Genomic DNA, 13,363 nt, shown 5'->3' on the forward strand with positions numbered 1-13,363 from the left:
AGGAGGATAAACGAGGTGTGTTATAGATTGCAACTTCCCTCTTACTATCGTATTAACCCCTCGTTTCATGTGTCTCTCCTCAGGCCGGTGGTAGCTGGTCCCCTTCAGGAAGGTGAGGTGCCGGAGGTCCCTCCGCCCCCTCTTGACATCGAGGGGTCCCCGGCGTACACGGTACGAGCTATTCTGGACTCGAGACGCCGGGTGAGGGGCCTGCAGTACCTCGTGGACTGGGAGGGGTACGGTCCGGAGGAGAGGTGCTGGGTACCGGTGGGGGACATTTTGGATCCTTCCCTCTTGAGGGACTTTCACTGCCTCCACCCGGATCGCCCTGCTCCTCGCCCTCCGGGTCGCCCTCGAGGCCGGGGTCGGCGCGCTGCGGGAGCCGCGCGTCAGGGGGGGTACTGTTACGAATCCCGCCGAAGATGGTGCCTCTTCCCGTTCGGGCGGCGCTCGGCGGTCGTCGTCTCCGGCCTACTAGCTGCCACCGATCCCCTTTTCTGTTTCATTTAGTTTTGTCTGATTTGTTGCACCTGTTTTGTGTTTAGGTTTATTGTGGGCTATTTAAACCCAGTTGGCCCGCCGACTTTTGTGCGGGCTTGTTTTTCTGTTTGTGGTGTCTGTTCCCTGTGGATTTTTGTCCTGTTTGTTTTGGACTGTACTTGACGCGCCTTTGGATGTGTGGCGTAGCCGTCTCGTGTTATATCTTTTTGGAAATATTAAATCCACTTGCTACTCACTACCCTGCTCTCTGCGTCTGACTCCTTTATCACCACTACTGGAATTGTGACACATTTTGAGTTATTTCAAGGCATATTATCTTTATACTGTAGATGCCGTTGTCTAATAAGAAGAGGGCTGCACGGCACAGACAAAAGATTAACGCAGATCCAGTTGCTAGGGAGGAAAGACTAGCCAGAAGAAAAGCAAGGTATTGTTTTCATGGTTTCATGCTAGTGTCAGCAACAGAATAGGATCAAATAGGATAGAAAGCTGGGTGGATAACGCTTAACCTGTTTGGGCTGCAGGGGCAGTATTGAGTAGCCGGATAAAAGGTGCCCATTTCAAACGGCCTCGTACTCAATTCTTGCTCGTACAATATGCATATTATTATTACTATTGGATAGAAAACACTCTCTAGTTTCTAAAACCATTTGAATTATATCTGTGAGTAAAACAGAACTCCTTTTGCAGCAAACTTCCTGACAGGAAGTGGAAAATCTGAAATCGATGCTCTCTTCTAGGGCCTGCCTATTAAAGTCCTTGATATTTATTCGTTTAGATGCACTTCATACGTCTTCCACTAGATGTCGACAAGCAGTGAGAGAAGAAATGGAGTGTGTAACTTGATCTGGGCTCGAATAAATGCTCTTTGTATGACGTGTCACCAGTTTCCTGTTTTCTGGAGAGCGCGTCAAGGGACCTGGATTTGCCTTCTGATAAGCTGTCGTTATGGACGACTAATATCTCCGGCTTTGATTTTATTTGATACATGTGACAATATCATCGTAAAGTATGTTTTTTTCAATATAGTTTAATCAGATTATTGAAATTTTTTCGGGAGTTTTGCCGTGTTCCGTTCTGAGTTTGTTGACGATGGAGAGATTCGCGCCACTTGGCAAGTGTGCTTGCTAAATCGAGAGGGAAAAAGGCCGTTCTAAATCCAAACAACGATTGTTCCCGACAAAGGACCCCTTGTACAACATTCTGATGAAAGATCAGCAAAAGTAGGACCCATTTTATGATGCTATTTCATATATCTGTCGAACATGTTGTGCTAGTCGTTTGCGCCCAGCTTTTGGGTACTCTCTCGCTATACCTAAGCTGGATGTCGTAATGAAGTTATTCTTAGAATTCTAACACGGCGATTGCATTAAGAACTAGTGTATCTATCATTTCCTATACAACATGTATTTTTTAGTTATGTTTATGAATAGTTATTTGGTCAGAATATGTGTGTCAGAAAAAGTGTCAGAAAAATATCCGGACGTTGTGGGAAAAAGATGCTACGTTAGCACAATGTATAACCACTGATTTCAGCTCTAAATATGCACATTTTCGAACAAAACATAAGTGTATGTATAACCTGATGTTATAGGACTGTCATCTGATGAAGCTTATCAAGGTTAGTTAAAAATTATATATCTTTTGCTGGTTTGTTACGATCGCTAACTTTTGCTACTGGGGAATGGCTTGTGTTTCTGGCTATTGTGGTAAGCTAATATAACGCTATATTGTGTTTTCGCTGTAAAACACTTAAGAAATCGGAAATATTTGCTGGATTCAAAAGATGCTTGTCTTTCATTTGCTGTACACTATGTATTTTTCAGAAATGTTTTATGATGAGTATTTAGGTATTTGACGTTGGTGTCTGTAATTATTCTGGCTGCTTTCGGTGCAATTTCTGATTGTAGCTGCAATATAAACTATGATTTATACCTGAAATATGCACATTTTTCGAACAAAACATAGATTTATTGAATAACATGTTATAAGACTGTCATCTGATGAAGTTGTTTGTTGGTTAGTTTGGTTGGTTCTTGGTTAGTTAGGTTGGCTTTGTGCATGCTACCTGTGCTGTGAAAAATGTCTGTCCTTTTTTGTATTTGGTGGTGAGCTAACATAAATATACGTGCTGTTTTCGCTGTAAAACATTTTAAAAATCGGACATGTTGGCTGGATTCACAAGATGTGTACCTTTCATTTGCTGTATTGGACTTGTTAATGTGTGAAAGTTAAATATTTATAAAAAATATATTTTGAATTTCGCGCCCTGCACTTGAAGTGGCTGTTGTCATATTGTGGCCAGCCTCGGGCTTGCAGCCCAAAGAAGTTTTAACATTAATTTTCACTATTACACTAGTTATTGTTTTATTGCACTGCAGTTAAGGTATAACTGATGGATTATATTAGTTAATATAATATTACACACACACACAAACAATTATGGATTAAAAATGGATTATGAATTATATTAGTTAACAGCTGCTTCACATTTGGAGCACTTTATGAAAAAACGAGACTGTTCAAGTTTGAATTGAAGTTTGATGGGCATTTTATGTAGCTATTTTGTGTAGATATCTTGAAATTGCATTTGTGTACCTGCATTGAATAGAAATGTACCAGTTAAGGTGTAACAATGTATAATTACATCATGTAATAATCGTGTAATAATGCAACGTAATGCAATGTAAAGTGTTGCCGCAGGCTCAAATTATAGTAAAGTGATTATTATTAACATTAGCAATGAAATAGTAACAAAACATGTTTGAGGGAGAAAGGGAGAGGGAGTTGATTTAACTTTTAAACTTTGATTAAGTGTTATCATTGTATAGCCTAAAATTATCTTATTTTTATTAACACTTAGTGTGACATTTTACTAGGGTACATTCATATGAATCACAATAAAAGTTAATTATTGGCTTTATTGTTGAATATAACTCAAATAAGGGCATAGGTGACACTCCAATTAACATAAAAAAAGTATTTTAGGGAATTGTAATTGCTGTTTTATTTTTTTGCTACTTTGAAAACCTTATACGTCTTTGACCCAGTAACCAAAAAAGTGTTAAACAAATCAAAATATATTTTATATTTGAGATTCTTCAAAGTAGCCACACTTGGCCTTGATGACAGCTTTGCACACTCTTGGCAATCCATTCAAATCATATTTTTATTCAATGTATATTTTATATTCCATAATTAATTAATCAATTAATTAGACATTATAATAATGTTAGGCCACTCCGCTACATTATGGTGATGCCCGTGTGAGGATGCTAAAGTCTGGTTCATTTCTCAGAGTACAGTGACGTTTTTGTTAACAAGAACATTTTAACGAGAACTCTTTCTCTCCTGCCTTAGACCGCCATGCATGACTTTCCTCCCCTCTCCCTCCCTTCTGTAAATTCTATGGGCTGTTACAACTTCTTGCATTGTTGTTCATCTCTAGATGTGGGCATAATATATTATTTTGATAATGGAGACATTACTGGATGTTAGAGTTTAATGAATAGCATTAAGAAGTGTTTGAAGTTGTGTTTTTTAATGTTGTTTAGTGGGCTTTCTGCATGAAAAAGTTTGTTTATAAGGCCGAAACTTTCATTTCTTACTATTCCACATACTGGTGAGTCATCCTCATATGTTACATTACAAAGGCGCCTCATGGGAAGTAAAGGGCAATTGGATTTGAGTCAAAAGTATATTACATTACCCTAAAAACAGGTGCGTAATCTGCAATCTTTATTGTGAGAGCCATTGTGACATTAAAAATCCAATATTGGTGTTTGGCTTCCACTCATTGAGATCGAGGGGATCAACAAGCAAGGGGCGCTTTCCAGTTACCAACTACGCTGATATCCGGGCAGCAGAAGGGTTTTGGGCAGCTGTGGCTATTATTCGAGCCACGCTTTTATTGTTCAGGTCGAATGGACAGTGAGGGCGAGGCTAGGTGCTGAGGCTCCTTGCCTGATTGGCTGAAACATTCCGTGGTCCTGCTTAGCAGGAGGTGCACCTAGCCCCAGGGAGCAGAGTTCCTTTCATTAGGGAATTTAATATTGTTCCATTATTGATGGATAAATCCTTTTTACAACCGGGAAAGGTGGGTCATTGTTCAGGGCATAATGTTCCCTACATAAGGATACAAAACATGACCTGCTCTCTTTGAAAAAGAAGTTACTCACAAAGTTTAGAATACACAATATAATTTAGCATTTCTACAGCATACAATGATCATAGGGTCAGTACACTTCTTGCCTCCCAGCCTGGATCCTTATGTAATGATTTCTCCCAAAAAGCAAGGTTTTTCTGATTCCATTTGAATGGTCTGGATTCTGTCCTTTTAGAGCAGGGCAAACCATTTGGCGGGCCCCTGCTATTACTGCGTCACCCTGGCTTGGATATAACGTGTGAAGTGGATGTTCTGCCATGTAATGGCCCTCTGGAGTGTTATCTTGTAAAGGCATCAGCATACTTCAGTCAGCTTCACACGAACCATGAGCTTGCATACTCCCTTAAAAGACCTTCGCTTGAAAAACGAGAAAAAAGTGACAATAACACTGTTTGTCCATTTTGAGATGCCATAACCACCCTCAAAATAGTGATATCTCAAGAAATCTGTCATTAATTTGGACCTTTTTGCCAAGTAGATCTTAGTTGCGGAATTTTACACCTAAGATGTTTGGTGCAGTGTTTCTCAATGAAAAAATGTGCATGAAAACGAGTCATCTCTCGTTGAATGACAACAAAGACTTTATTGAAGAATCCCTACTGTTGACCAATCACCAACGAAGGTGCATAGACTATGGCTACCGACTTCGGTCAAAAATTGGTGTGACCGAATAGCCAAAAAGTCCAAAACAAACAATAACGTCACAAAATGTTATCATAATATATGCACAAACTCTTCCAAACTGTTTCGTCTGGGAAGCATACAGACGCCTTAACCAGAGTGCATTGGGGGGGAAAAGATTGGCTGGGTAGTGACGTCTTTTCATCTCTACCGTTGTAGATGTGTATTGGGTATGGTCTGCCAACTGCCAGGCATTTGGAATTGGCCTGGTTTTATTCAGCCGACTTCCCTACAGTAGCTCCTTTTTTCTAAGAGTGTACTAAGTAACTGAAATACCTATCTAAAAACTAAGCCAAGTTAAGTGGAAATATCATGTTAAGGGGTGTTCCACTGAAAACCTAACAGAAAGGGTATACAGTAAATGGCCTAATAAATCAACATAAGAGTCAGAAAGACTTACGACAGGATAGCGGATAGGGAGAGCATCTCGGCTGTGAGGTAAGAGAGGTAGCCCAGGACGAAGATGAAGCCTGGCTCGATAATCTGGATGTTCTTGGTGCATCTGGTCAGGAGCGAGATCAGCAGAGCAAAGACGACACCAACCAGGGAGCCTCCAACCGCCACCACGAAGAATGAGACTACACAGAGCAGAGGAGGAAGAGAGGAAGGCGATAAAAGAGAGAGGAGGAGGAAGAAGAAGAGAGTCAGAAGGACATATAGGGGCAAACAGGGAACAAAGTAAGTAATTATTTCAGGAATACATCAAATGTTGGTTAGACCAGGGGTATGAAACCCTGTTCCTGGAGAGCCGCAGGTAATGTAGGACTTTTCCCCAACTAGATACCCCACCTGACCAACTGAGCTAATTTATCAGTTCAGTGATTGCCTAAATTGAACATACCTGGTCTTCCAGGTCATTAAATAAAAAAACGCTCTCCAGGACCAGGGTTGCCTACCCCTGGGTTAGACAGATTACATACTCTATTGCTTGTTGCATTACCCTTACAGTTTGCTTAAAGATGGCACAATAAGCTGTACCTATTGACTATCTGACAGGGCTCTATTTGTTGGCCTGAGAATCAAACACTGGCACCTTATTCCTTACAAAGCGCAGATGAGTGCACTATATAAGGAAGTTGGGAAAAATGTATGCACTCACTACTGTAAGTTGCTCTGCATAAGAGAGTCTCCTAAAATGACTAATTTTGACTAAATGACTATGTAAAATAATTGCAATATATAAGGAATAGGGTGCAATTTTGGACGTAGCCAAGGTGTGGCGCTCTTACTTACTTATGCCTTTGATGATCTCTACAGCGTCGATTTGTCCCCCTCCAAGCGACACAAATGCATCAAACACATTGAACAGCACCTGAGGGAGCATGGAAATAAAGATGACCGGTCACTGAGGAGTTGGGGAGGTTAAGCAACCAAATAAATTGAACATTACATGATTTAATGTGTGTCAATTAATTGAATCAATTGTGTAATATAATCCATTAGATTAAAATGGTATTCTTGGACCATTTGTATATGATTTATGTTATGTAGGCCTACAAACAGACAGCATTCTCTGAAGTAAAGCGTGTGACTGACCGGTGCAGTTTTGTCAACATGCCTTGTCTTGTGTATTGCCTTTGTACTTCATTTGTCGGGTTAAGGTTTCCAATGATGAATGTCATTACACGTGGATGTCCACATACTTCTTATTTAACACATTACAAAAAGTTAAGTAAATGTGTTTTGCAAAAAACTGTAGTATACACATTAGGTGTGTCCCAAATGGCACCCTATTCCTTACCAAGGGGCGTATTCAGACTTACCCTATGCACGTGTGTAACGAGGTTGGTGTGTGTGGCACCCTTGTGCGCACTGAATACATTTAATTAAATGCCAGAAAACACACCCACTGGGTGGCCTACCAATTTGATCAAGGAGTTTTTTGGTTCATTTGTCTAAAGCAATCCCTTTAAATACTGAATTTGTTTGGCACAACATTAGTATGTAGTTTATGGAGAAGGTGTTCAGAATGGAGATTAATGAAAGATGCATCTGCATATTTATCTCTGTTTCAAAACCCATGTGTAGATTTAAAAACACTTAGAGTGAAATATATATATATATTATTTTTTATCAACCTTAGGCTGCATCATGGGACAAACACGGTTAGAGCGCCTTACGCACAAAAAAAGGCTGAATCAACATTGTTTCAATGTAATTTATCAACGTATTGTGATATGGAATATGAGCATAAAACACATTTAGATTTGCAAAGGTTTTGAAAACAGTACTGGTTGATCTAATTTCAACCAGCGTTGCAAAGATTGAATTGAGGGTAAAACTTTTACTTAAATACAATCCCACTGGGCACAAAAAGGTTGAATTAATGTTCAATGTAATTTGTCAACAAATTGTGATGTGGAATCTACGTGGAAAATACATTGGATTTGTAAAAAGTCAGCAACTGTTGTTTTGAGGGTGACATTTCTACCCCAGGATTTGTCATCATGGTAACCCATTTTCAACATAGATAAACCTTGTATAAAATATGTCGAATTTGTACCTGAAACAAAGTCAGATCTTCAACATTATATCCACTATCAGAAAAAAAGTATATGCCAGGCAGCACCTCCTACTGGAAAGTTGATCTATCTACAGCTATTGTTGCTAAACTTGTAATAGTTAGCCTAATTTCAGTTCATGTGTGTAGAGCAGTGGATGATTTCCAAGGCTGGAAGACTGTGTCCCCTTTTCTCAGCGATACAACAAATGTTCATATCTACATTTTTAAAATATAATTTAAGTTTCCACATCACAATAACATCACTTCCAGTTGACAGAGGCAGCTCTAGTAGGGCAGAAATTTGATGAACTCACTATTTGGAAAGGTGGCATCCTATGACGGTACCACGTTGAAAGTCACTGAGCTCTTCAGTAAGGCTTTTCTACTGCCAATGTTTGTCTACTGGAGATTGCATGGCTGTGTGCTCGATTTTATACACCTGTCAGCAACGGGTATTGCTGAAACAGCCGTATCCAGAATTTGTAGGGGTGTCCACATACTTTTGTATATATAGTGTGTTTCAACCCAGGATCCAACTAAAAATAGACAATACATATACTGTATGCCTGGGTTTTCAAGCTTTGGTTGATTACAAGTTTAGTCTACAAGTTAATCATTAATCAATCGCCCAACATCAGTGCCCAACCTCACGAATGCTCTTGTGGCTGAATAGAAACAAGTCCCCGCAGCAATGTTCCAAGATCTAGTGGAATACCTTCCCAGTACAGTGGAGGCTGTTTATAGCAGCAAAGGAGGGAACAACTCCATATTAATGCCCATGATTTTAGAATGAGATGTTCGATGAGCAGGTGTCCACAAACTTTTGGTCATGTGGTGTATGTTTTAATATGTTTTATAAACGCCTTCATCTCAATCCTCAAAAGTTAAGTATATTTAAAGTTTGATTTGATTTGATTTTGATTTTTGGTTGAGATGGATACGTGAATCCCACATACAAGTTATTAAATTGAAGACAAAATGGATATTAAATTGTTTTTGTTTGTCAACGCAACCAGATATCAAGATTTGAAGGAGATGTATGCTCTGCTTGGATAGTTATACAGTGCATTTGGTAAGCATTCAGACCACTTGACTTTTTCAAAATTTCTGTTACTTTACAGCCTTATTTTAAATTGATAAAACAAATCCTCATGAATCTACACACAATACCCCATAATGACGTAGCAAAAACAGCTTTTTAGAAATGTTTGCACATTTATTACAAATACAAAACTGAAATATAATATTTACATAAGTTGTCAGACCCTTTACTCAGTACTTTGTTAAAGCCCCTTTGGCAGCGATTACAGCCTCGAGTCTTCTTGGGTATGATGCTACAAGCTTGGCACACCTGAGTTTCTCCCATTCTTCTCTGCAGATCCTCTTAAGCTCTGTCATGTTGGATGGGGAGCGTCGCTGCACAGATATTTTCAGGTCTCTCCAGAGATGTTCGATCTGGTTCAAGTCCTGGCTCTGGCTAGGCTACTCAACGACATTCAGTGACTTGTCCCAAAGTCTCTCCTGCATTGTCTTGGCTGTGTGGTTAGGGTCGCTGTCCTGTGGGAAGGTGAAACCTTCGCCCCCAGTCTGAGGTCCAGAGCACTATGGAGCAGGTTTTCATCATGGATCTCTCTGTACTTTTCTCCTTCATCTTTCCCTCAATCCTGACTAGTCTCCCAGTCCCTGACGCTGAAATACATCCCCATAGAGTATGATGCTGCCTCCACAATGCTTCACCATGGTGCCATGTTTCCTCCAGATGTGACGCTTGGCATTCGGGCCAAAGAGTTCAATCTTGGTTTCATCAGACCAGAGAATCTGGTTTCTCATGGTCTGAGAGTCCTTTAGGTGCCTTTTGGCAAACTCCAAGCGGGCTGTCATGTGCCTTTTACTGAGAAGTGGCTTCCATCTGGGCACTCCACCAAAAAGGCCTGATTGGTGGAGTGCTGCCGAGATGGTTGTCTTTCTAGGCAGTTGCAAAGAAAAAGCCATATCTCAGACTGGCCAATAAAAAGAAAAGATTAAGATGGGCAAAAGAACACAGACACAGGACAGAGGAGCTCTGCTTAGAAGGCCAGCATCCCGGAGTCGCCTCTTCACTGTTGACGTTGAGACTGGTGTTTTGCGGGTACTATTTAATGAAGCTGCCAGTTGAAGACTTGTGAGGCGTCTGTTTCTCAAACTAGACACGCTAATGTACTTGTCCTCTTGCTCAGTTGTGCACTGGGGCCTCCCACTCCTCTTTATATTCTAGTTAGAGCCAGTTTGCGCTGTTCTGTGAAGGGAGTAGTACACAGCGTTGTACGAGATCTTCAGATTCTTGGCAATTTATCGCATGGAATAGCCTTAATTTCTCCGAACAAGAACAGACTGACGAGTTTCAGAAGAAAGGTATTTGTTTCTGGCCATTTTGAGCCTGTAATCGAACCCACAAATGCTGATGCTCCAGATACTCTAAAGAAGGCCCGTTTTATTGCTTCTTTAATCAGGACAACAGTTTTCAGCTGTGCTAACATAATTGCAAAACGGTTTTCTAATGATCAATTAGCCTTTTAAAATGATAAACTTGGATTAGCTAGACACGACGTGCCATTGGAACACAGGAGTGATGGTTGCTGAAAATGGGCCTCTGTAAGCTGGGCCTCCAGCTACAATAGTCATTTACAACATTAACAATGTCTACACTGTATTTCTGATCAATTTTATGTTATTTTAATGGACAAAAAAGTAGCTTTTCTTTCAAAAACAAGGACATTTCTAAGTGACCCCAAACTTTTGAATGGTAGTGTATATTTAATCAATTTTGAATTCAGGCTGTAACACAAAAAAATGTTGAATAAGTCAAGTGGTATGAATACTTTCTGAAGACACTGTAGCATGAAAAGGATGCAGGTCTTTTTTTAGAGCTCTTCACAATTGCTATAATAATCTGCGCAGAATCTCGAACAGCATTGATGACTTGCACTATGTACTTTTAATGTAATCTCAACTGCAATTCAGGTCATTTGATTGTGTTTCTAGATGAAGCACAGTGATAACACAATTAAGTTGTGGTATAAATAAAGACACTTGTACTTTTCTGTGCATTTAAATTGGTCGAAACACATTTAGATGACAACTAAACCAAAAATAAGACATTGTTTATCCATTGGTATGTGCTTGTGCTTTTAGATGGTTGAAAGAAGTGTTATAACACATTGGGAATTCAACAAACTCCGTCTGCCTTTTTGAGTGGGTGAATAACGGTTGAAATCTCATTGATCAACATCTCAAGCAAATATTACCTAAATGTCCACATTGAAATGACGTGGTGTGCCCAGTGGGATGACAGGCCCAACTATTGTGCCATGCGTCAGGTTCAAACTGTTACAGCTTGGTCTGCTCTCCATAATGATTTAATTAGCCTACATGTCAATTTTCTTACATGAAGTATGATCAACTATGGCTAATGATCCTCAGCAACAACGACACGGACGTGAAAGCGTTTTCAGAGGAAGAAAATGGAACGATACGAACAGTAGGCTACCAACTGAAAGGAAGCTAATCAAAAGTAGTGCACTATTTAGGACAGGGGTATTCAAATACTATTTCAGAAGGTAAAACCTCGCATATTTCCTAGGATGGGAAAGGTCCAGATGGATATTGTCATTATCGGATTGTCATAATGGGCGTAGTGAAAAAAAAAACATTTGTGCAGTTTTAAAGCTAATATCCTGCAATTAAATAGATTTTTCCATGTTTTCTTATGTGTGTTCATGTGATATCTGAGCAATTCGAACATTACAACAAAATCAATGGTCTGAAAAACCTAGCTAAATTTTTTTGCTGACATGGGCTAGTTGATTAACTGTAATAAATAGCTCTCTAAGGTAAGCAATGACTGACAATAAAAAAGTAAAACTGCTGATGCCCTGCCAAATAACGACATTGTAGCTTGAGGCCCACAGTCCGCATTGACACCGCCTATTGAGTATGGCTGATATAGGGAAAAGTGTGCAATTTGGGACGCAACCTAATAATGATGAATGAGGATGATCAAGTTTGTGAGACTGACCACTGTGACGCCGTCGTTGAGAAGGGACTCCCCAAACACCAGGATGTACAGGACCTCGTTGACATGGACCTCCTCAAACACAGCAATCACAGCCACGGGATCCACAGCAGCAATCAGACTCCCAAACAACAACAACTGCAGGAGACCAGTGTCGATATTACCTACAGAGGCCCAGGGTAAAAGGTGTTATGATCTCAGACCTTTGATCTATCTTACACATTAACTCTGAGGACCTCACAAATGCCAGTTTCAGTCATCGGAAAACTATAGAAGAACCTGTCTTTTATGTTGATCTGCTCTATGGTGGTCAGTTCAGGCTTTGGTTGGGCCTGTCCCAAATGGCACCCTATTCCCTATATAGTGCACTGCTATTGACCAGGGTCATCTGGTCAAAAGTAGTGCACTAGCATAGGAAATCGGGTGCTATTTGGGACGCATAGGTGTGCCTGCCTTACCCATGGCCCCGCCCAACCAGCACCCCCAAAGGGCGAGTCCCAAAGTGGCAGCGTTCCAGCAGGTGCCAATAACAGCGTAAACCAGGATGGCGCCCAAGTTGCCGAAGAACAGCTTGTTGGGCATGGAGTAGCCCGCGTCCAGGACGATCTGGGGCAGCAGGTAGAAGAAGAACGTGAAGGGCTGCAGTCTGAAGGTCTGCACCTTGTCTGCCCCATAGATGATGCCGCCCAGGACCCAACCGATGCAAATGAGGAGGCCGCTCTCCGGGATCACTCTGGTCAGGCCGGGGTTCAGCTGGAATACTGTTGGTGAACAGAGCAAGACAAGGAATAAAGAGACAAATTCAGAGATACGCAGAGTGAATGAAAGACAAAAGTTCATAATTTGGTAGATTCAGGTGGAGCCAAGTCAAGCAGACCTGAGCCCGGTTTCCCCATAGCGATTGTACTTAGGCTTACGAATGTTTTAATGATGCATCTTTCCTACAATGGCCGAAGATGTAACACGCATTTCCCAAAACATCATGCAGAGAAAACGTTCACTAAGTGCGTCGTGGATTGAAAGAAAGGCAGCACTGCTCTCGGATCAGCATTCTACTTTTCATATTTTAACATTATAACATTATAATTAATCCACAATACTGACAAGGGATCAGATCCTAGAGAGATATTATCACCTATTATTGTGCACATGTTAAACATACTGAAATGTATTGATGCAAAAATTACAGACAGTAACATACAAATAGCTCAATTAAACTCTAAAACATGAAATTGATTGTAATGTCATTGAAATAACAGATCTACAGTATGTAGCCTACACTGTATTTATATTTCTAATACAGTCATCTCGGTTTTCATTTAATCAAAAAAATTTTTTTCGTTTGTTAGTAACAATGCAGAGAAATTGGTAACTTTGTATGTGTAGTCACATTTGTTCTGAAGTTATCGGTGGTCACAGGAAGACAGATAAATATCTTGATTTTATGTTTAGGGGATATCTT

The 13,363-nt window shown here is 40.3% G+C and overlaps 1 protein-coding gene across 1 annotated transcript in view; it reads right to left on the bottom strand.

The window, feature by feature from the left end:
- Positions 1 to 13,363, bottom strand: part of LOC120027327 (sodium/hydrogen exchanger 3-like) — a 74,910-nt gene that overhangs the window by 47,754 nt on the left and 13,793 nt on the right. The window contains exons 2-5 of the mRNA XM_038972247.1: positions 12,360 to 12,662; positions 11,905 to 12,065; positions 6,581 to 6,659; positions 5,748 to 5,925 (exon numbers count right to left, since the gene is read on the bottom strand). Coding sequence (XP_038828175.1) covers positions 5,748 to 5,925; positions 6,581 to 6,659; positions 11,905 to 12,065; positions 12,360 to 12,662 — 721 coding nt within the window. The remainder of the gene's footprint in view (positions 1 to 5,747; positions 5,926 to 6,580; positions 6,660 to 11,904; positions 12,066 to 12,359; positions 12,663 to 13,363) is intronic.

This window comes from Salvelinus namaycush, chromosome 32, assembly GCF_016432855.1.
Source record: "Salvelinus namaycush isolate Seneca chromosome 32, SaNama_1.0, whole genome shotgun sequence".
Taxonomy (NCBI): domain Eukaryota; kingdom Metazoa; phylum Chordata; class Actinopteri; order Salmoniformes; family Salmonidae; genus Salvelinus; species Salvelinus namaycush.